The sequence below is a fragment of the Physella acuta genome, unplaced genomic scaffold (assembly GCF_028476545.2).
Source record: "Physella acuta isolate Inbredline_101_S28 unplaced genomic scaffold, ASM2847654v3 ptg000580l, whole genome shotgun sequence".
NCBI classification, from domain to species: domain Eukaryota; kingdom Metazoa; phylum Mollusca; class Gastropoda; family Physidae; genus Physella; species Physella acuta.
Window position 1 is genome coordinate 277,617 of NW_026732099.1, and position 23,836 is coordinate 301,452.

Genomic DNA, 23,836 nt, shown 5'->3' on the forward strand with positions numbered 1-23,836 from the left:
AGCTTAGATTAATACACATTTAAAAAAAAACAGACTTAAGAGCAAATACTTTAGTTTCAGATTTTTAAAAATCCAAATAACTCGTTTAAAAATAGTTTTAAGTACCCAACTAGAAATATCATTTTAGTATATAGCAAAGATTTCTTGCTATAATTATTCTTACCGAATGGCTATATTATAATATAAAACCATCTAAACAACATTAAGCAAAGTACAAAGAGATGGGAACAAGACAATAATAGAGCCATAACCCAGTGTTTGATTTGTATAGAGTTCGAACTAATTTTTTTTCGGTTCGAATCTCATAAAGGTCACGTATTCCTACGCATTTGAAACTGTCCTCAGCACATCTAGAGTAGCTAGGTTGTTGGGTTGGTTACGAGACCACAGGGAATCAAACCCAAAAGATGGGATCAATTTTATCTAAAACAATTTTTTTAGTATAGCGAACAAGGCAAGTAAAAGACAAGATCTCCCTTTTCGCACAAAATACGCGACTGACTGCTAATATTTTCTATCGAAATAAATTCTATAAGCGCCTTTTTAAAAGTCAAAATACATTTATTTTAAAATCATGCAAAAGCGAATTAAAAAACGAAAGAATTTTATTTTCTAAAATAGCATATTATTGTATTTCTATACAGTTATACAGCTAAAATAACTGGCTCTCACAATCACTACACTGTTACATGGTGTGGTTTAGTTAAGCCAGTCAGCAAATACCCCAGATACGATACTAAGTTTTACAGCAGGGTTTCTTTCAGACATTTTTCTATGGCGAGGGGGCGCACTGTCCGTGTGAGGGAAAGGGGGGGGGGCGAACACAGGTTAAAGGATTTATTTTCTATATGCATTATAGATTATTCAATTTTCTCTCGATTGGTGATAGAATTGATCCAGAGAGCTGTGGGCATTACCCTCTCGCAGAGATGCCTGAAAGAAACTGAAATTAACCTGCGTACTAAATATAAATAGTTTGTTAAACATTCCTTGTCTTAACTTATTATTTTTTTTTGGATTGCGTTTGGTAAATAATCGTTTTAAAATCATATTTATATCGTGAAGTAAAATTGTTGTATTAATAGCCGTGTCAAGAAGGTTTTGCTTAAAATATTTCGTAAAATTTTAACTTTTCAGAACTGTGTGTGATACCAAAATTGATTTTTATTGTCAAATAAAACAAAATAAAACCACATATCTGATTAGACAGTTAACGACTAATAGCAAAAAATAAAAATATTTTTATTAAAATTAAACGTTTCGTTGTCTGCACTTCAATATTGTAAAATTGTTAACAATAAATTTAACAGCGCCTAAGGTGACAACAGAAAAGACTTTTCAAATTTAAGACGAGAAAATTTGTTTATACATTTCGCTGTTGACCGTTTATAACTGTGATATTGAGAGAGAATTTTCTTCAAATTGTTAATCTGAAATTTATTTTGCAAAATATGTATTATTTTATTACATGTTACTAAATTATACAAATGTTAGCAGAGGCCTAACACAACTATACATATACATGATTATACATACATATACACAAGCAATATATATATATATATATATATATATATATATATATATATATATATATATATATATATATATATATATATATATATATATCTGCTTAAATTCGGCGCTCAGATTTATGCTCTTACATTTTAAAAGACAGATGGAAGGGACAATTCCATTACATATATCTTTGTGTAATTGATACATTTTTATATTATTGCAATAATTATGGTATTACACATGATGTGGTTTTGACTATATTTTTTTATCCCTTTATTTCAATTTATACCGAGTGCTAATACAAATTTGTTTTAATAGATTTAAAAATTAAAATTAGGAGTTTAAATTAGTTATGTTTCAGAATATTATATAAGATTTAGGAATTAAATATATAGAATACGCAGAAGCCTGATTTCTGTGAAATTCCATTTTTAAATTCATAGCTTTTTAAATATTGTATCATCCAACTTTTTTAGCTACTTTACAATTTGAAATGTTTATTATGTAGCATAGATTTTACATTACTTTTTTGGTATTAATATATAGTTAATATGTATTTCATTATATTTTAAAATATACAATAGTGCTAAAAAATAAAAAAATTCAAATTCAAATTTATGACAATAACAACACGATTTTTAAAAAGCTAATAGCTTTTAAATATAAATGATAGTAACTTGGCAAACATCAACTTGCCAAAGGACAGACACGTCGCTCTAGTTTTATCGCTCGAACACCAATTTGTTTATTTTTAATCTTCAGAGCTCAAACTTTGTTTAAAAGTACTTCGTACAAAATGCACATTAAAAATCATGTTAGTTCTAATGAAGTAAAATTATATTTCTCGTAAGTTCAAAGAGCAAATATGTTTATTCTAAATTGTGTATAATTTAAAAGACTAAACATTTTTCAAAAGCTTTTTGAACATTTTTTTAAACATATGTACTTTAGTTGCTACGTTACATTATGAAAACCACCGTACATGATTTTTTCTTATAACCCAATAGACAATTTTTGTAAAAGAAATTCATATTTTTAATTAAAAATTGAAAAGCCAGTCTGATAATTTAGCCCCATTTACCGTCAGGTTCAAAAAGGTAACTAATTATTTAAAGTTGTTGGCCTTATTACTTTTTTCATTTCCTATGTAAGGCTGTTTTATCTTTTAATTTTTAGAAATGTAGATGAACTGCGTTGAATATTCTTTTAACATAGAAGAACGAAATAAGTGACTAAATCGTCACTCAACACTAGGTATGCAAAGCTTAAGTCATCTGGCCTCTGTGTCCCACTTGAATGTACTCAAATGCCACCACGAAGGCCTAATAATTAGTAGCTTATTATTTAAAAAAAATAAACACATGAACAATTTATTTCTATGTCATAGCTCGATTTGGGTTAGGCATTGGCCTTTTCCTGTTGACAGCAAAATACGTTGTTTTTGTAACTAAGCAAGTTACATTAGAATAATCCTGTCGAAATTAGTGTTTGATACTTATCCTTCTGTATCAAAGTAATAGAGCAAGCTATAAATAGGTGTAACCAAGACTTGTTTAAATCTATGTTGCTGTATTTAATCCTGGCGCACAGTGATGTATCTGATGAATCAACTTTTACAGGCAAAATAATTACCGAATACACTTTAAAAAGGGTGGGAAAATCTTCAGCGTTTCTTGGAGCGTTTAGCGATTCGACTGTCTTTTTTTTTCTCTTTTAAATAAAACCGTATTTGACTCTTCTAATACAATACGGCATCTTCTCGCGGAGTATAAAAAATAAAAACAAATTTCCTTTTTTTTCAGTTACCACATAGCAAAACAATCTAAAATTTGGGGTTGTAGATTTTGTATTTTGTTTTTACAGATTTAATCTCATTGCCTTTAAAATACTTATTAGTGGAACTGCTGATTGTAAATTACCTATAACTCTATATTCGTAATTTACATAATGAGTTGTTTTGGAAACTATTTTGTGATAAAAAAATCAAGTGTTATTAATGATGCAATATTTTGAAAAGAAACTATTTTGAAATAAAGTATTCCTGAACATAATTTCTTTTTTTTTAGTGACAAATAATTTTTGTTTAAATGTGTAATAAATGTATTTTAGTTAAATAAGTAACAGGGGAGTCAGTGTGAGGCAGTGGATAGCAGATGAATGTTGGAGGTGATATGGCCGAGTGGTAGAGAAGAGAATGATCAACCCGGAAACTTTGAGTTCGGTACTAGACTCGAGGCAAAATAATTTTCATTGCGCCCGCCAGCTCTCATGAGTACCTGGGAAATTACGGGGAAGTAAAGGCGGCTAGGCACACATGCACTTCAAATAGGGAGGTCACAGAAGCAGATATATTCTACTTTATCTGCTCTGAAGAAGGATCTGGCTTACAATGCAAGTCTTGTTGGTCTGGCGCATTACTGTGTAGGGGAGGAAAGTTCATGTAAATACTAATTTTTTTCAGATACATATGTTTTTCATTAATAGCTAACGTCGCAAATATCTTCGATGTATGGAATATTGTAAAGAAAACCGCTCTTTGAAAATAATTTAGTTCTTCCATAAAGTAATTTCTCTTGACCAGAGGTGAAACAGATCGAAAAAACTCACAAAAGGTCAGTGTCGAGTCGTGCTGACGATACCAAACTTTTATAACAGCTAATGATCAAAGAAAAGAAAAAATGAACACACGAGTAAGTAAAAACTAAATATTAATTATTTACACTGTATATTATAAATAATATGCCTTCTGTTCTCTAATTCAAGCATACAGCCATATTTCTTTGTCATGAATAGCACAGTTACCTCCCCACAGGAAGAGATCCTGCCATAGCTATTCTGGATTAATGTGTATCTAAGTCATGTAGTTAAGGCTACCATTTGAACTATACGATAAGCCAACATTCAAAACGGAAACATTTTGTTTTCCTTTAGTTTTATTTAATTCAAATTTTTTAGCACATATAAATTACAATGTTTTAACGTTAATGGATTGTATAAATATGTATTTTTAGTACATCTCAAGTATAGAGAATTAGAATATCTTGAGAATAGAGCTTTTAATTATATTTTACACAAGTCAACAAACTGAACATAAGGATACAATATCTATGTTTGAGTTTCTGTGCCCTGTCACATTTCTGTATTAAGCACATTTTCAAAACAACAGAGTGAATTATTTCCCATCTTGATTTCCCTCCCTTCAACGTGTGTATCACGACACGGTAGAGAGATATGATTTGTACAGTATTTTTTTCCACAACCTGTGTCAATGCGTTTCGATGGGGCGGTGTGGGTGTGGCCCAGTAGGAGAACGTGTAGTTGCTTACTCCAAAAGGTGTGAGCTCGAACCCTTGGGCAGATGAGGCTCGATAGCTAGCTACAGCAACCCTTCTAGGAGAGAAAACTCCAGAATCATAGAACCCTTATCGTGCTGATTGTTCTTGAGTAGACGAAAGATACGGAAGCAAATCCAGCAAGAAAAACAACAGCAAAAAAATAGTATTCTACGCTAGCTCTGACTATACTTAACCCTTTTCATAACCTCAGTCTTGACCCTAAAACTTGTTCCGTATTAGATATAATTTAAAGAAAAGCACATAAACCGTATATTGCATTTCACTGTCAGCGAGCATATATGTAACAAATTTCTCAGTATTGCTGGTATCATCAAATCCACGACATTAAATAATTCCGGACTAGGGCTAACCAACAGATCAACTACCGGTGACGTCACATATGACGGTTGACTTAGTGTCCATGGGAACTGTAGTTGTGTGATGACTCAAGTAAATCTGCTGTCTGCTGCTAACTTCGCAGGAAGTTTTGCTAGTTTTTGTCGAAGAAATTCTCAAATATTTCTGAAATTAGAAAACCTGACAATCTCTTTCATTTTCTTTCTCTTTAAGTATTTCTCTGTTTCTGTCTGCCTCTCTTCCCTTTTCTCTTTCTTCATTCCTCTCTCTATCTCTTCCTCCCTCTCTCTCTGTCTTCCCCATTCTTTCTCATCAAGTCTCTCTCTGTTTCTTTCTGCCACTCTTGCCGTTTCTCTCTTTCTTTTTGTCCTTCTGAATTAGTCCTCACGTTTCTCTCGCTCACACTTGGGGCGTGTACACCCATGTTTTTTAACCGCTGATTTAGGTTAAAAATAGTTAGTATCACCCAATGTTAAACCAACATTTTCATAGACTTTACTCCGCCAACCCAGGTAGACTGAGACCATTGTCTTGTGTGGGACTGAGGCCATTGACTTGTGTGGGACTGAGACCATTGACTTGTGTGGGACTGAGGCCATTGACTAGTGTTAAACTGAGGCCATAGACTTGTGTGGGACTGAGACCATTGACTTTTGTGGGACTGAGGCCATTGACTTGTGTGGGACTGAGACCATTGACTTGTGTGGGACTGAGGCCATTGACTTGTGGGAGACAGAGACCATTAACCTGACGTCGACTTAGAACATTTTGTGGAAAGAATATCCATAATAGAATAAAAACTTTCTGTTACTGAAAATATATTCATGTCAAAATTTAAAAAAACAAATCCCTAACTTGGTTATAGCAGCAATTGGAATTCATCTATTTTTTTCCATTCTTTTTCATTACAATTTTAGCTCTACTTAACGCCACCCTATCGCTAAGCCTCGCCTCCCCTACCGCTTGTCCGTGACCCCCTTATACTAGTCCGATTCCAAACTAACGTAAAGGGATAAGAGTGATTACAGTGACTAAGTTAAAATGTTATTATATCGTTCATTCGATTTAAAGATATTTGCGAAAAGAATTAGTTGTATGCTATGTAGGCCTACATTCTAGTTCTAGTATTTTGTTTAGATTGTATTCGCCTTTCTTTCATGTAGGGCTTGTTCAATGAGATTTCGTAATGGCTGTAAGCGGAGTATGAAACAAATCAACTTTTGCCAATCGACAAATTGTCAACTTGGCAAAATATCAATTCATATCAATTCATATAACATCATGTTCAAAATAAAGAGGGAGTGATCTCCCCTAAAATTTCTCGAATATTCTTGTATAATACCGGAAATAGATGAAAAGTTGACGCAGAACTACAAATTCGATATGATATAATAGTTACATGTGAAATTTTATCAACCTAGCTGTAAAAGTAATGAAGTTACTCGTTTTAAATGTACAATTGTTAAAGGGGGTGGGGTTACACCCTGAATTACCATAAATTAAAGGTATAAAACGAAGTATAACTGATTGAACATATAATATCAAAATGAAATCGTTATTTACTCAGAGGCGTCACCATGTCGGGGTCAATCGATGTGGTAACTAAATTGTCGCCGGGTTGGTTGTTTTACGATGAATTGTCACCGGGTTGGTCGTCGTGGGCTTGTTGTTGCCGGGTTGTCGCCGAATTGGTTGCCGCTGAGTTAGTCCCCGGGTCGTCTATTATTTCATGCTATCGTGAAGCCTTTGTTCGCGGTGTACACTGTAAAACGCCGTAAAACGTGACGATCATTTCTACTTACATACGACACGTTACAATGTCGAGAACAATACAAACGTATTGATGGACTATAGATCAAAATGAAGTTGTCTATTCCCTAATCCACTTGAAAATAAAACAATGCTATTGATCAATCCACTTAAAAAAAAAAAATAATGCAATTGATCAAATACCTTGAGAAACCAGTCAATAAATTATTTTTTGTTCACATGTCCCTTAAAAATTGAGACTATAAACTGAAGCTCGAAAGCAGTATTACTATTTGTAGACTCGTCGCCCATTGGAAATAGTTGTGATCTGAAATTACATATACTTGTTACATTTTAAGTGACATCCGGCGATGAATTTCCGGGAACTATCAATTTGTTGTTTAGGATTCCGTTTAATTTTATTTGTTTTGAATCACGTTTCTAACAAGGCAGTGAATGGGGAAAATAAATCTTACATGTTCAAAGAATACGGAGCGCAGCTTGTATACTGTGACGATCCGATCCCCGTGAGAAGCGAGATAGAATGTGGCTTGATGTGTATAGCAGTGGCTCCACTATCCACGGCTTTTAGATACACGAATGAATTAAAGACATGCACTATATGCGCAGCATTTTACGGTGACCAATTGACATTTAACAGTAACGATTCTTTCTTTTGGATCAGAAACAAAATAGAAACTTTTTGGCCTCAGGTCAACGGCAACGTCAACAGAACTGTCGTCGTAGAGAATGGACTCTTAGGAACATTGGTAAATGAAATTATTTTGTTTTTAATAGTAATCATAATTACGATAATAATAATAATAATAATAATAATAATAATAATAATAATAATAATAATAATAATAAATAATAATAATAATAATAATAATAATAATAATAATAATAATAATAATAATAGTAATAATAATAATAATAATAATAATAATAATAATAATAATAATAATAGAAATAATAATAATAATGATAATAATAAAAATAATAATAATAATAATAATAATAATAATAATAATAATAATAATAATAATAATAATAATAATAATAATAATAATAATAATAATAATAATAATAATAATAATAATAATAATAATAATAATAATGATGATAATAATAATCTATAATAATAGTTTCGCTGTCTGTCTGTCTATGTAACTATCTATCTATCTGTGAATGTATCTAACAAGCACGCTCTAGAGAAAACACAAGCAATTAAAAAACTTTCACAGTGAAACGAAAACGAAATATGACGTCACCTTTAGCATATAGTAGAAAATAATATCAAGCCGGAGAGTGCACACAGTAATATGACGTCATTGATTCTCGAGTAAACATTGAATAAAAGGCAATTTTGTCTAATCTAAGTGGTTTGCGTGAAGAGTTTCTTTAATACAATTCTTCGGGTAGGGGCGAAGCGCCACCCCCGCGTAAGAACGTCTGAGCTCCCCACCCCCCCTCCCCAACTCAAAAGAAATTTCTTCGTCGATACTCTATAATAAAATTACCGCCTAATTAATGTGTCTAATCTAAAAAGTGGTTTTCTTGCAATTTCTTTAATGCAATTCTTCGGGTAGTGGCTAAGCGCGACACCAGTGTTTCTTTCAGACTTTATCCTCCCCGGAGGGGGGAACTTTTTCTAATCTAAAAAGTGTTTAGCGTGCTGTTTTTTTTGAAGCATCTCTTCCGGTAGGGGCAAAGCCCAGCCCAGATTCTTCCTTTAGTTTGTATGATCTACAAATGCGACCAGTGTTTCTTTCAGACTTTTTCCTCCCCGGAGGGTGGTGGGGGTACTTGAAATTTTCGGGGGCGGGGGTAGAATTTGCTGGGAGGGGGCGGACACTGGAAAAAGCATATAATTATATTTCGTTGAATGGGACGGTAGACATGATTTGGAGTGTGTGTGTGTGTGGGGGGGGGGGGGGGGTGGGGGGGAGGAGTAGGGGGGCGAAGCCCCATCCTCCCAAGTAGAGTTGCCTGAAAGAAACTCTAAATGCGACTTTTGTCATGAATGAGATTAGGTGCATGGTTTAGGGATATGCCTATGACTATATTTTGTATAAATTAAAGTACCGAGAAAATAGACAGCACTATCAACATAGCGCCCTTTGTATCCTTCCTCAACGGGCCATTTTTCTAGTTAATACTAATAGTTTCGCTGTCTGTCTATGTATCTGACAAGAACGCTGTAGAGAAAACACAAGCAAAATAAAAACATGCATAGTAATACGGAAACGAAATATGACGTCATATTGAGCATGGAATAGAAAATAATATCAAGCCGGAGAGTGCACACAGTAATATGACGTCATTGATTCTCGAGTAAACATTGAATAAAAAGGCAATTTTGTCTAATCTAAGTGGTTTGCGTGAAGAGTTTCTTTAATACAATTCTTCGGGTAGGGGCGAAGCCCCACCCCCGCGTAAGAACGTCTGAGCCCCCCACCCCCCCTCCCCAACTCAAAAGAAATTTCTTCGTCGATACTCTATAATAAAATTACCGCCTAATTAATGTGTCTAATCTAAAAAGTTGTTTCTTTCATGCAATTCTTCGTGGAGTTGCTAAGCGCGACACCAGCGTTTCTTTCACACTTTTTCCTCCCCGGAGGGAGAAATTTTTGTAATCTAAAAAAAGTGTTTAGCGTGCAGTTTTTTTCATGCAACTCTTCCGGTAGGGGCGAAGCCCCGCCCAGGTTCTTCCTTTAGTTTGTATGATCTACAAATGCGACCAATGTTTCTATCAGACTTTTTCCTCCCCGGAGACGGGTGGGGGTACTTGAAATTTTCGGGGGCGGGGGTAGAATTTTCTGGGAGGGGGCGGACACTGGAAAAAGCATATAATTATATTTCGTTGAATTGGACGGTAGAAATGTTTTGGGTGTGTGTGTGTGTTTGTGGGGGGGGGGGGGGTGTAGGAAATAGTTTAGTATAGAAACTCATTATTGGCAAAGATTCTAGATCTAAATAGAGCTAGATCTAGATGTAGAATCTACGGCTGGCTTAAGTCTAGTTTTTCCGTAGCACAAATTCTAGAATCTAGATAGATAAATCCCTTGTATTCTCGTAGTAGAAGCTTAAAATAAAGCAAAGGTTTATATCAAATATTTAAGGACTAAACAAGTTTATCAAGGAAACCCAATAATTTGTTGTGTTTTAATAATTGTTTTTATTTTTAACTAATTAATTTATGTTTGACCTAGATTTTAGATCTAGATCTAGGTTCTACTTTGACTTTCCGTTCCTCCGACAGTTTATCTGTAGATCTAAAGAAATTTATTGTATACTCAATTTAGAAGAACTGTTGAAAATTGATAATAGTGTTGGAACCTAATCAGAAAAGCAAATAGACATATCGTTATGTAATATACAATTTTACATAAAATTTAGCTTTATAATGCGTCAAACTTTTAAATGGGCAACATAATCTTCAATCTTCATTGTTTGTTTTAAAAAGTGAATGAATCACGTGATGTCACATTAAGTAAAGTAATTGTTATTAACTTTTATAATTAAAGTGGTGTTCCTACCAATGAATATATCAATACATTAATTAACGTCTTTAAAAGAATTTGTGATTAACAGTTTGGTAAAAAATAACATTGTTCTCTACATTAATACGTATTTCACATTTCTACACTTGGTGCAGACAAAAAAATTATACAAACTTGTAAACAAGCATGAGTTTTAGTAGTATATAGATAAATAATAATAGGCCTATATCATCTATATTTTATTATTACTCAATAACAACAATTTTAAAACAAGAGAAATTGTTTTATGACAACACTCCGAAAAGCATATAATAATTTAAAAATAAACCGGGAGTGATCTCCCCTAAACTTTCTCGAATATTCTTACATACCAATATGGGGGATGGAAACTCGGGATATAGACACTATTTTTATTCAATTTTTAAACCCTTACATTTTTAAAAAATGGAATACAATCGCGTAGGAAAAAGAATAGCGCACGAAGTGAACGCCAAACAATCTATGTATAATAGTGCGGAATATGTGAAATTTCATTTATCTATCTGAAATAGTACTCAAGTTATAGGTTTTTTAACAAATTGAAAGAAGAAAAAATTCTTTTCCGTTCATCAGCAATCGCTAAAAATGTGATACAGATCTACAAATTTGATATGATACTGGTAAATGAAACTTCATCAACCTAGCTGTAACGGTAGTCAAGTTATCGTGTTTATACACACACATACACACACACACATACACACACATACACACACACGTACACACATACACACACACATATATAAACATACGGACAAAACTATGTTTTTCCGACCCAGGGAGGTGTAAAACGTCGAGATTTGCAAAAATCTCTATTTTTTAGCGCAATTTCCATTCTGGAGAATTGCGTTTATTAACTCGTCTTTTCTGGGAATGGATAGATGGATGTGAGTCCGCAGCTTTAAGTCGTATCTCCTCATCAACGAAGCAATATCGAGGACTAGTACCAAAAGCAAATATGTTAAGCAAATTACCAGGATGAACATAGGCCAAAAAAATTCCGGGTTTCTTTCATGGATGTCCCTGAAAAGCCAAAAATCCTCAAAAAAATGCAGTTTTTGGCCCATATCTCGGCAACTAGACCACTTAGCGACTTGAAATATGTACCAATCGATTCCTGCCATAATTTAAAATATCCCTTCGTTCGGTCACAAACAATTTTTTGAATTAACTAAAATTTGGACCGAATTAGTAGGCATTTTATCCAACTACACCACACGCGTCATCACGTTCAATAGCTGCGCCATCACGTTCAATGGCTGCGATATCACGTTCGGTAGCTAGGCGCGCAATGGTTTTTAGTCATGTTACTCTATTGTAAATAAAACATGTAAAATACTGAAAAAAAAATTAATAAAAAACGTTTTAATAACTAACCAATGGTTTTACTAACCCTGCTCTTGATTTACGCTACGACAGAGCTATTTTTAGATAACATAAGGAAATGCGCTAAAATTGTCACTAGACTTTTTTATTTACTTGTTTTTTGCACGATTACAATACTTCCTCTATATTTCATACACGAGAAAGTAATAATACTAATTGGAACCAATTTTCTTTAAAAACCGTGTTGAATAAGGGATTTTGTTTTTTCTGCATTTCAATTAGTTGCATCTGAAAGGCGAATACAGGAACTACACCAGGTTTTCTATGAAGTTGTTTGAAAGTCAAGAAAATGATGTATATCTTGAATTCCGTCTCACCGGAAACACACGATCTAGTGCTATAAATACACACACCAAATACGGATGGAATGGAGAAGCCAACCTGACAATCAATTCGTTTCCTTTCCTCCTTGACCAAGAATTTAATATTTACTTTCTTTTTGAATACGGTAATATTAAAATATACATGAAAGAAACCTTTGTAGAAAATTATAATTATGACTTTTTAACACAAATTGTGGGAATCCAGATTAGCGGAGAAGTCGACGTGACAGAACTGAGCTTTTAAATTAATGTCAAAGTGGCAAGCAAATACAGCACACGCCTAGACACAAACACACATAACAGACACACATACATACCCACAAACACACACACATACATTACCCACAAACACACACACACATAAATTGCCTTATATTGTTAAGTAAAACAAAACAAAAATTATATCTGATCAGACAGTTATGCAACGACAAATAAAAAAATATTTTTATTAAAATTAAACGTCTTGTCCTCTGAAATTCATTATTGCAAAATTGTTAAAACTCAATTTAACTGCAGAAAAGAGTTTTCAAATTTAAGACGAGAAAAATGTGTTGATAAATTTCGCTGTTGATCATTAATAACTGTGATATTGAGAGAACGTTTTCTTCAAATTGTTAATCTGAAATTTATTCTAAAAAATATTTATTATTTTATTTCATGTTACACAAATATACACATTTTAGCAGAGGCCGAACACAACTATAAATATATATAATTATACATACATATACACAGACAATATATATGTATATATATATATATAATATATATATCTGCTTTTGCTTATGTTCTTACATTTTTAAGAGACAGATGGAAGTGACAATTCCATTATATATATATATATATATATATATATATATATATATATATATATATATATATATATATATATATATATATATATATATATATATATATCTTTGTGTAAATGATAATTTATATTATTGCAATAATTATGGTATTACACATGATGTGGTTTTGACTATCATTTTTTTTTATTCCTTTATTTTAATTTATACCGAGAACTATTTCAAATTTGTTTTAATGAATTTAAAAATTAAATCTTCATTAGCATAGAAAATAAGAAAACAGTTTGTAATTTTAAAAATGAAGAATACACAGAAGCCTGATTTTATGTGAAAAAGCGTTTTAAATAAACATTGTATTAACAGTGGCGGAACTAGAAAAAAAAGGCTCCCCCGCAAAGAAAAAATTAGGGCCCCCTATATATATATATATATATATATATATATATATATATATATATATATATATATATATATATATATATATATATATATATATATATATAGGATATATATAATCCTAACTGAGTAATTTGGTCTACTTCATTGCAATATATAACCATTCTGAGAGAACAAACCAGACAAATTTAGTCCAAACTCATTTTGGGCTAGGAAAACATATTACTTAACATGCTGGTCAAAAATATATAAAGACGTAAGCTTGATTCATGAATGGTTTCTCGCGTTATGTTTATTTTTTTCATTTTTGGCTTTTATAATATCAAATTTGTAAACATAGATTTTTATAGCTATACCATTGTTTAGTACGTCTTATTTAAATAATAATTCAGAGAATCAATTGCTTTTTAATATACATAGTACAAAACTATTTAAATGAGCTTTGTGGGCATCCCTATTTTAAAGAAGGGCAGTAAGTCATGGAAGTAGTGTGAATGTTTGCCTACCTTTCAAACTATAGCTCTTGTAGATTTTAAAATATTTTTCTACGCAACAATCTCTGCTATAGTAGACCTGTTTTTTTTTTTTACAAAACCACTTTCAAGATGCATGAAAAACATAATTTTTGAAAAAGTAAATTCATTGTTTTTTGGTCGGAAATGGGCCCCTAAACGCCCTGGGCCCCCCCGCATTGCGGGGTCTGGCGGTATGGTAGTTCCGCCCCTGTGTATTAATGCACTTTTTTTAGCTACTTTACATTTTGAAATGTTTTTCACTTAGCATACATTTTTACATTATTTTTTTGGTATTAATATATTGTTAATATGCATTTTATTATATTTTAAAATGTAAATGTGCAAACAATTTAGTTATAAAAATTTAAATCTAGGATATTACCAAAAATACAAATTTAAAATGCTAATAGCTTTGAAATATAAGAGATCGAAATAAAAAAATAATCAGCATGTCAAAGGGTAGATAATTCGCTCTAATTTAATTGTCAAAAAAAAAACAATATATATCTTTTGAATACATCTTCAGAGCTCAAAGCTTTTTAAAAAAAAACTTCATACATTATGCACATTCAAAAACTCATGTTAGTTTTAATGAATTATAATTGTATTTCTCGTAAGATCAAAAGAGCAAACATGTTTATTCTAAATTGTGTATAATTTTTAAGGCTAAACAATTTTCAAAAACTTTTTGTACAATTAAAAAAATATGTACATTATTTTCTAGCTTACAATATGAGAACCACCGTACATGATTTGTTTCTTATAACTCAATAGATTTTTTAAAAACAAATCTATATTTTCAACTAAAAATTACAAAGTCAGTCTGGTAGTTATGCCCCATAAGTTGTTAGGTTCGAAATGGGAACTTTACTGATATTATAGTTTTTGCTGTTTAAAAATATGAATTTAAACTTGCTACTATTTTAGTCTCCCATGTCACGAGGTTTTGCCATCTTAAACATTTAATTGAATTGCTTTAATTTTTTTAAAATTGAAGAACAAAATAAAGGGATTAAATAGTCACGGAACACTAGGTATGCAAAGTAAGTCAGCGGGCCTCTGGGTCCAAATATAATTTATTTAAACGCAACCACACAGGCTTAATAATAAGCTGTTGCTTATTTTTAAACATATGAACAATTTATTTCTATATCATAGCTCGATTTGGTTTTGGCATTGGTCTTTTCCTGTTGACAGCAAAATACGTTGTTTTTGTAACTAAACAAGCTACATATGGATAATCCTGTCAAGATTAGTGTTCGATACGTATCCGTCTGTATCGAAGTAATAGAACAAGCTATAAATAGGTGTAACTAAGACTGGTTTAAATCCATACTGCTTTATTCATGGCGCACAGTCAGTGTTTCTTCCAGACTTTTTTTCTCCGGGGGGGGGGGGGGGGCACTTGAAATTTTCGGGGGTGGGGGGGGCGATAGACTTTCTTCGGGGGGGGGGGGGGGGGGGTACACTGTTAAAAGTATATATTTTCTATATAAATTATATAAATTTCATTTCGTTCGAAATTTTAAACCCTCCCCCCCCCCCCCCCCCCGAAGAGATGCCTGGAAGAAACTCTGCGCACAGTAATGTATTTAATGAATCACATTTTACAGGCAAAATAATTACGCGAATACACTTTAAAATGGGTGGAAAAAATCGACAGTGTTCCCTGGAACGTTTAACAATTGGAATGTCATTTTTTTCTATTTAAAATAAAACCCTACTTGCCTCTTACAGAACAAAACATAATATTTTCACGTAGTAAAAAAATAAAAACAAATTTACTCTATCTTTTTTTTCCCATTAACCATATAGAAAAACAATCTGAAATTTGGGGCTGTAAATTTTGTATTTTGTTTTTAAAGATTTAATCTTATTGCCTTGAAAATACTTATTAGTGGAACTGCTGATTTTAAATTACCTATAATTCTTCATAGGTAATTTACATAATGAGTTATTTTGGAAACTATTTTGTGATAAATAAAATCAAGTGTTATTAATGATGCAATATTTTGAAAAGATACTATTTTGTGATAGAAATAATCAAGTGTTTTAATATTGATGTTATATTTTGAAAAGAAACTATTTGGAAATAAAGTCACCCTGATCATAATTTCTTTGTTTTAATGAAAAATGTTTTTGTTTAAATGTATTTTAGTTTATTAAATACGTAACAGTCGACTCATTGTGAGGCAGTGGATAGCAGATGAACGTGACCGCTTGTTGGGGAGTGATATGGCCGAGAGGTAGATAAGAGAATGATCAACCCGGAAACTTTGAGTTTGGTACTAGACTAAAAATAATTTTCATTGCGTCCGCCAGCTCTCATGAGTATCTGGAAAATTACGGGGGGAATATAGGCGGCTAGACACACTGCACTTCCAATATGGAGGTCACAGAAACAGATATATTCTATTTCATCTGCTCTGAAGAAGAATCTGGCTTACAATGCAATTCTTGTTGGTCTGGCGCATTACTGTATAGGGGAGGAAAGTTCATGTAACCAGTGGCGTAGGCAGGGGGGTTGGGGGGGGGGGGGGGGGTCATAACCCCCCATAGACCCCTCGGTATATATATATAAAAAGTATGAGGGGGGGGGGGTGGAAATCGAAAGTTTGAGGGGGAGGGGTGCAAATCGAAAGTTTGAGGGGGGGGGGGAGGGTGCAAATCGAAAGATTGTCCCCGGGTAAAAATTGGAACCCCCCCCCCCCACCTCCACTGAGACGATCCTTGCTAGGCCACTGCATATAACTACTAATTTTTTTCAGATACATATGTTTTATTTACAGCTAACGCCGCAAACATCTTCGATGTATGGAATATTGTAAAGAAAACCGCTCTTTGAAAATAATTTAGTTCTTCCATAAAGTACTTTCGCTAGACCAGCGGCGAAACAGATCGAAAAAACTCACAAAGGTCAGTGTCGAGTCATGCTGACGATACCAAACTTTTATAACAGTTAACGATCAACGACAAGAAAAATTAAATGAACACACGAGTAAGTAAAAACTAAATATTAATTATTTACACTGTATATTATAAATAATATGCCTTCTGTTCTCTAATTCAAGCATACAGCCATATTTCTCTGTCATGAATAGCACAGTTACTTCACCACGGGAAGAGATCCTGCAACAACTATTCTGGATTAATGTTTCTAGGTCATGTAGTTAAGGCTACCATTTGAACTATACGATAAGCCAGCATTCAAAACGGAAACATTTTGTTTTCCTTTAGTTTTATTTAATCCAAATTTGTTAGCACATATAAATTACAATGTTTTAACGTTAAAGGATTGTATAAATATGTATTTTTAGTACATCTCAAGTATAGAGCATTAGAATATCTCGAGAATAGAGCTTTTAAGTATATTTTCTACAAGTCAACAAACTGAACATGAGGATACAATATCTAGGTTTTAGTTTCTGTGCCCTGTCACATTTCTGTATTAAGCACATTTTTAATACAACAGAGTGAATTATTTCCCATCCCGATTTCCCTCCCTTCAACGTGTGTATCACAACACGGTAGAGAGATATTATTTGTACAGTTTTTTTCCACAACCTGTGTCAATAAGTTTTGATGGGGCTGTGTGGCCCGGTAGGAGAACGTGTAGTTGCTTACTCCAAAAGGTGTGAGTTCGAACCCTTGGACAGATGAGGCTCGATAGCTAGCTACAGCAACCCATCTAGGAGAGAAAACTCCAGAGTCATATAACCCTTATCGTGCTGATTGTTCTTGAGTAGACGAAAGATACGGAAGCAAATCCAGCAATAAAAACACCAGCCAAAAAAAAAACGTATTCTACCCTAGCTCTGACTATGCTTAAACCTATTCATAACCTGAGTCTCGATCCTAAAACTTGTTCCGTATTAGATATAATTTAAAGAAAAGCACATAAACCGTATATTGCATTTCACTGTCAGCGAGCATTTTTGTAACAAATCTCCCGTTATTGCTGCATCAAATCCACCACATTAGATAATTCCGGACTAGGACTAACCAACAGATCAACTACCGGTGACGTCACATATGACGGTTGACTTAGTGTCCATGGGAACTGTAGTTGTGTGATGACTTAAGTAAATCTGCTGTCTGCTGTTAACTTCACAGGAAGTTTTGCTAGTTTTTGTCGAAGAAATTTTCAAATATTTCTGAAATTAGAAAACATTTTAATTATATTAATCGAATTTCATTTATTATAGATCCTAACAAACTGATTGAAAATATGAAATATATTAAAGAATCCCGTCACAAGGGTGGCAATGTAAGCTTTCAATTATTATTTGAAAGAAAAATAAATTAGTATTCAGATTAGCAAATATAACCAGCAAATGTCAAAGCAAAAAATTAAAGACATTCGAGAACACAATTCACCGAAAAAATAAATTGAGATAGATCAGCCATATCCTAGGAAGCCAACAACAAATGAAGCATGGCGTAGCTTCATATTTGAAATTCTCAGGACAATAGAAATAGGTTTAGCACAACACGAAGAAAAGACTTAGCGACACAAGAATGATGGTTAATACTTGGAATATTAGATAAACTACCCCAGAATTGTCAGAAATTTATTTTTTCGAATCGGACAACACACTAAGTACTTCCACCAAAATAATTCAGTCTTTTGTATTTAAAACTTTAAATTTTTCAAAGTAATATTGTGTAATTTTCTACACTCGTGTAGGTACTTATACGTACAACAATATACTTTTGTCTTTTAATTTTTTTATTTTTTAAATATGTACAAAAAGCCAGATAACACAATGTTTGAAAAAAAAACATTCATTGGGAAAATAATTCAGTAAATAAAGGGTTAACCAGATTAATTACCTGTAAAAAACAACGCCGGAACTTGGAGCCAAAGTAGCAGAAACAGAAGAAGTTGAAGGTGGCGTTGGTGATGGTGAGGAAGTGGGCCAGAGCGGCAATGACGCCGCAGTACAGCGGGCAGGCGTTGACGTAGGCTGTGCCGTAGTAGCCCTGAATGATGAAGTTGACCATACGTGTGGTGCGGGTCATCAAAGTTTCCAATGATATACAGATGACCTGGTGGAAACAATAGAACATATCTTGACGATATACGAAGAAAAATTCAATATTAGATCTCCATTAGTCCCCAAGTTCCGTCAGGTTTAGAAAGGGAGCTTTATTATATATTACAACAGGCATAGATAGGGGACGGCGGGCGGGACGCCAAACGGGATAGAAAAAAATTTAAAAGCTTATTTTTCTGAGCTGCATTGCACAGTCGGAGTTAAGAACATAGGCTTCTACCTTGCATTATTTAAACTTTTTCGACATCAAAATTGTGACAACAAATAAAAAAAAATATTAAGATACTGTGTTTTGTAAAAAGCACCCTCGACCTTTCCAAATGGGGAGTGGGGGGGGGGGGGGCGTTTTGCCATTATTAATAGCTATACGATGGACATCAACTCTTCTAGTAGAGACAACTCCAAAATCAAACAACTGATGCCTTTAAGTTCTTGGTTGGACAAAGGCTATGGAAGCAAATCGAAAAAGAAAAGTAGGCTGAAATAGGAGTCAATGACCTACAAGATGCATAACAAGTTGACACGTGATGCTTAGTTATGTTGAAGGGAATCCCTTCCAACACTAAAATTAAGAATGAAGAAGAAGAAAATAGTCACACATAAATGGGAAGGGGGCGCAACATTGTTAATCACCAATGGTTTTTGGTTCACGTTATGTACAAGTTCTGCACGGTCTTTAAGCTTTGGTCAAGTTGTCTGTTAGATATTGATTACACTTGCTTGAGGTGCTGTATACAATTTGGGGGGGGGGGGGGCGAAAGAGGGTGGGGGTGATAAAATGTATTCACTATTTTATTCACAACGTGATTCTCTATTAAGATCTATGTGATATCATAAAACATAACTTATACTGACGATTAGTTTGTAAAAACATTGATAATGATTCTTACACTTATTTTACATAACTTTGTTAGTAAAGTCTTGTTAAAAAAAAATCCTTCCATGAAATTCAGTTGTCACAATGTCCTCTGCACTTACCATGGAAGTGATCCGTTTGGTTTCTGTGGATTTTAAGTCTTGGGTGGGGTCAGAGCTAATCAGGGTCTTCTGGAGACGACTACGTTGATGGAGTGATCTAGCGATGATGACGTTGATGGTGGAGATGGCGATGACGGGCACGAAGGCATCGAAGATTGGGTTGATGTAGCGGAGGTATACCTGTGGGTGGTGAGATGTGTAGGGTGACGTAAGAGAGATATAGGAGTGGGTGAAGGAAAGTGCGCGGGTTATATAGCGGAGATATAAAATAATCCTCTTTAGACCTAGCGATCCATTGGCCAGATGGAGTAGAGTTCTAGTTTCTTGACCTCGGCATATGAAGGGAAGATGTGGTAAGCACTTAGCCCAGCCGCCTTTACTTTCACTAACACCATTTAGGTACCCATAAGAGCTATGTGATCTCTGGGACGTACTACTGTCTTGAGCCCGGATTCGAACTAGGGACTTTCGATTTAGCGTTCTAGCGCTCTACCGCTTATGCCACAGATTTAACGGCCTAGCGCTCTACCGCTTATGCCACAGAAATAGAAACAGATGACGGGAGTGAAGGTAGGTATAAAAGGGATACTTGACACACCTGTATAAGGAGGGAAAGGGTTGCTAAGATAGAAATACGTCGGAGTGAGATTTCCGAAGAGAACATTGGAGGCTTTCTTAGGTGTTGATGAAACAATTATACAACCCATATTTAGAGAAGATTTGTAGCCAGTGGGTGACGATTGTATAGTATTAAGCCAAGGATTTAAATATGTAATAAAGAAATGAAGGTAATAATTGTTCAGAGGTAGCTTTTATAACCTGTCGACAATGTTTCTTTTTCAATGGAGGCCAGCGAGTTGACATGGAAAAAAACTTTTGTTTTTAAACAAATATTTTGACTTCATAGTGGTCGTAAGAAAAAAACAAATTTAAGCAAAAACATAATTTGGAACTTTAATATTTTTTAGAATTCCCTTTTTTTTTCTAACCCCCCCTTCCCTAGGTGGGGTTGGGGGGAGAGGCACTTGAAATTTTCGGAGGGATGGATTAAAATTTCCAAGGGTACGGACTAAAATTTCCGGTGGGGGGGGGGGGTGCGGAAAATTGTACAAGTATATATTTTATATATAAATTCTATTTCGTTCAATGAGGAGGGGTTGGAAGAAGAGATGCCTAAAAGAAACTCTGCTCACGTGTCACGCTACTGACCTCGTTATGAAAGTAAGTCTTGGAGTACTCAGAACTGACGGACTGGAACTCCGTGACGTTGGACCACTCCTTGGTGTGGTACTCCCAGCGGTCCTCCATCATCATAGGCACGTTCAAGACGGCCGACGTGAAGAACACGACACACAGCGCGACCTTGACCCGGCGACTGCTGCAGATTCGGTGCCATTGGAGAGGAAACTGAATTCCGATTGTCCTGAGTAAAAAAATAGAAACATAAACAACGTGGACTAAATACATGGGATGACGTGGGCGGACGGTTGCGCGTGCCACTGCTAACATGAAAGTCTCGAGTTCGGATCCTGGGATAGAGTTCGTTGGAGTCTCCATTCCACATGACTCTGATGAGTACATGACTACTGTTAGGGAAACAAAAGCGGCTTGATTGCGAGCTAATCACTTCATTTGTCGAGGTCATGGAAACAGGTGAACTATACTTCATCAGCCCCATGGAACCAGTGGCGTAGCCAGGATCGTCTCAAGGGGGGGGTTCCAATTTTTACCCGGGGACAAACTTTCGATTTGCACCCCCCCCCCTCAAACTTTCGATTTGCACCCCCCCCCCCTCAAACTTTCGATTTGCACCCCCCCCCTCAAACTTTCGATTTGCACCCCCCCCTCAAACTTTCGATTTGCACCCCCCCTCATACTTTTTATATATACCGAGGGGTCTATGGGGGGGGTTATGACCCCCCCTAACCCCCCCCCTGCCTACGCCACTGCATGGAACTACTAGTAAATAGAATGACCTAATTAAAAGATTTTGAAATAAAAATCACTGTGTTCTTGTAATAAATATATGCAACAAAGCTGAAATATTCTACGGTAATTTTTTAAATTTAATACTCATATGGATTTTGTTGGCAAAAAATTATTATAGTTACTTTCCTTTCTGCTTTAAAACATACACTCGCATACTGTGTATACCGCTAACGGTGAATACCAACTTGATCGTTCCGATATCGCTGATCGCCTTACGATGTCCACTAATCAAACACCACAATTTATTTCCTTACACAACTATTGGTACTGTACAACCACTCGTTTGACCACACAACCACACCCACTGAACCTTCACCACAATCATTTACCACAATAACAGCTGCTACCTTAAGAACACCACACGTATGTTCACCTACCTGTCAATTGACAAGATGACCGTCGTGTACACTGACCCTGTGATAGCCACATTAGTGAATGCACTGACAAAAGGTTGAGCGAGACTGACATAAGCGTCATGCCAGTCATTCAGTCCTGTGTGAACATATACATCAAGCTTTATATGATTTATGTACACTTATTGCTAATAGCTGTGTACAAAATACACCATGATACATTTAACTAGAACAGTAGTTCTTAACCTTTTTGGTGGTGCCGTACACCACCAGTTTCATATACACATTCACCGACCCCTTCTTGATAGTTTATCGCCTGTACTGACACATTCCGTTTGTGAATCATATGTCGGGTGTGCATTGACTTCCACCGAGCCCCTGAGACTGGCTAATCGAACCCTTGAAGTTCGATCGAACCCTGGTAAAGAACTACTAAACCAGAAATACTATACGCTTATAAGTGTAGGTTTATACGCTTATAAGTGTAGGTTTTGTTTAATGTAGTGTTAAAATACTTTATATCCCTTCCCTCAACTCAATTTGTAAACGATAATACAATATAATTAAACATCTTTTAAGAAAATAAATCTCTCTATGTCGAGACGTTGCTTTATGACGAATATGTTTTAAAATCTAAATATATAGAAATCTAATTAATGCCAATTTGCTAACTAGAAGTGCCTAAAAATATTCTAAAAATATATTTTTCGAAAAATAAATAATCTTTTGGGAACTAAATGTAAAAAAAAACAACTAAACACAAACTTAACGTTTAGTGATTACATACCTGTAACTCCGAAATGGAAATAATCCATGCTAATAAAAACTGTGTTGACCAATAGAAACACTAGATCATAGATTGCCATTGCGATAAGATATAAACTGAAGAAAAAACAAAATTAATAAGGTAGGTTACGTTTGCCAGAAGAATATCAGAGTTAATAAAGATCAATCGATACAACACACAATTTACCGTTATCATTTATTCAATTTTTGTATTATTATACCTATTATAAAACAAATTTTGTTTTTAGTAATTACACACACGAGCCTCTAAGTTAAGTACTTAAACTATATGATGAGTCGACGTAAACAGTGCACACAATGAACATTCTTTTAATGCTCACACTCGAGTGAAGAACACCAACTATTGTCTCTATTACTTCGATAAAATGGACGGAGTGGTCTAGCGGTAAAGAGCTGGACTGCTAACCCGTAAGTCTCGAGTTCGAATCCGGGTTCATGGCAGTAGACCGTCCCAGTGTCCACCCAACTCTGATGGGTACCTAGCTCACGTTAGGGAAAGTAAAGGCGGCTGGGCATAGTGCTGACCACACTATCTCTACATATGCCGAGGTCACAGAAACAAGTGAACTCTACTTCACTTGCCCCATAGACCGTCAGGTTTGAAAGGGAAACTTTACTTACTTCGATAAAATGTCGTACATTTTAGTCTATGTTGCTATTTCACAAACAACTTCACTAACACACGTGTGCATGAAAGCCACTCACACAAACAACGTCAC

General features: G+C 34.5%; 1 protein-coding gene across 1 annotated transcript; it reads right to left on the reverse strand.

The window, feature by feature from the left end:
- Positions 1-5,478: 5,478 nt before the first annotated feature.
- LOC131947049 (FMRFamide receptor-like) lies at positions 5,479-23,176 on the reverse strand. The gene is made up of 6 exons (XM_059308134.1): positions 23,098-23,176; positions 22,335-22,449; positions 21,178-21,391; positions 19,969-20,148; positions 18,767-18,982; positions 5,479-5,646 (listed from the first exon to the last, which is right to left on the reverse strand). Exons 1-6 carry the CDS (start codon positions 23,174-23,176, stop codon positions 5,479-5,481), a joined length of 972 nt encoding a protein of 323 aa, XP_059164117.1.
- Positions 23,177-23,836: the final 660 nt, after the last annotated feature.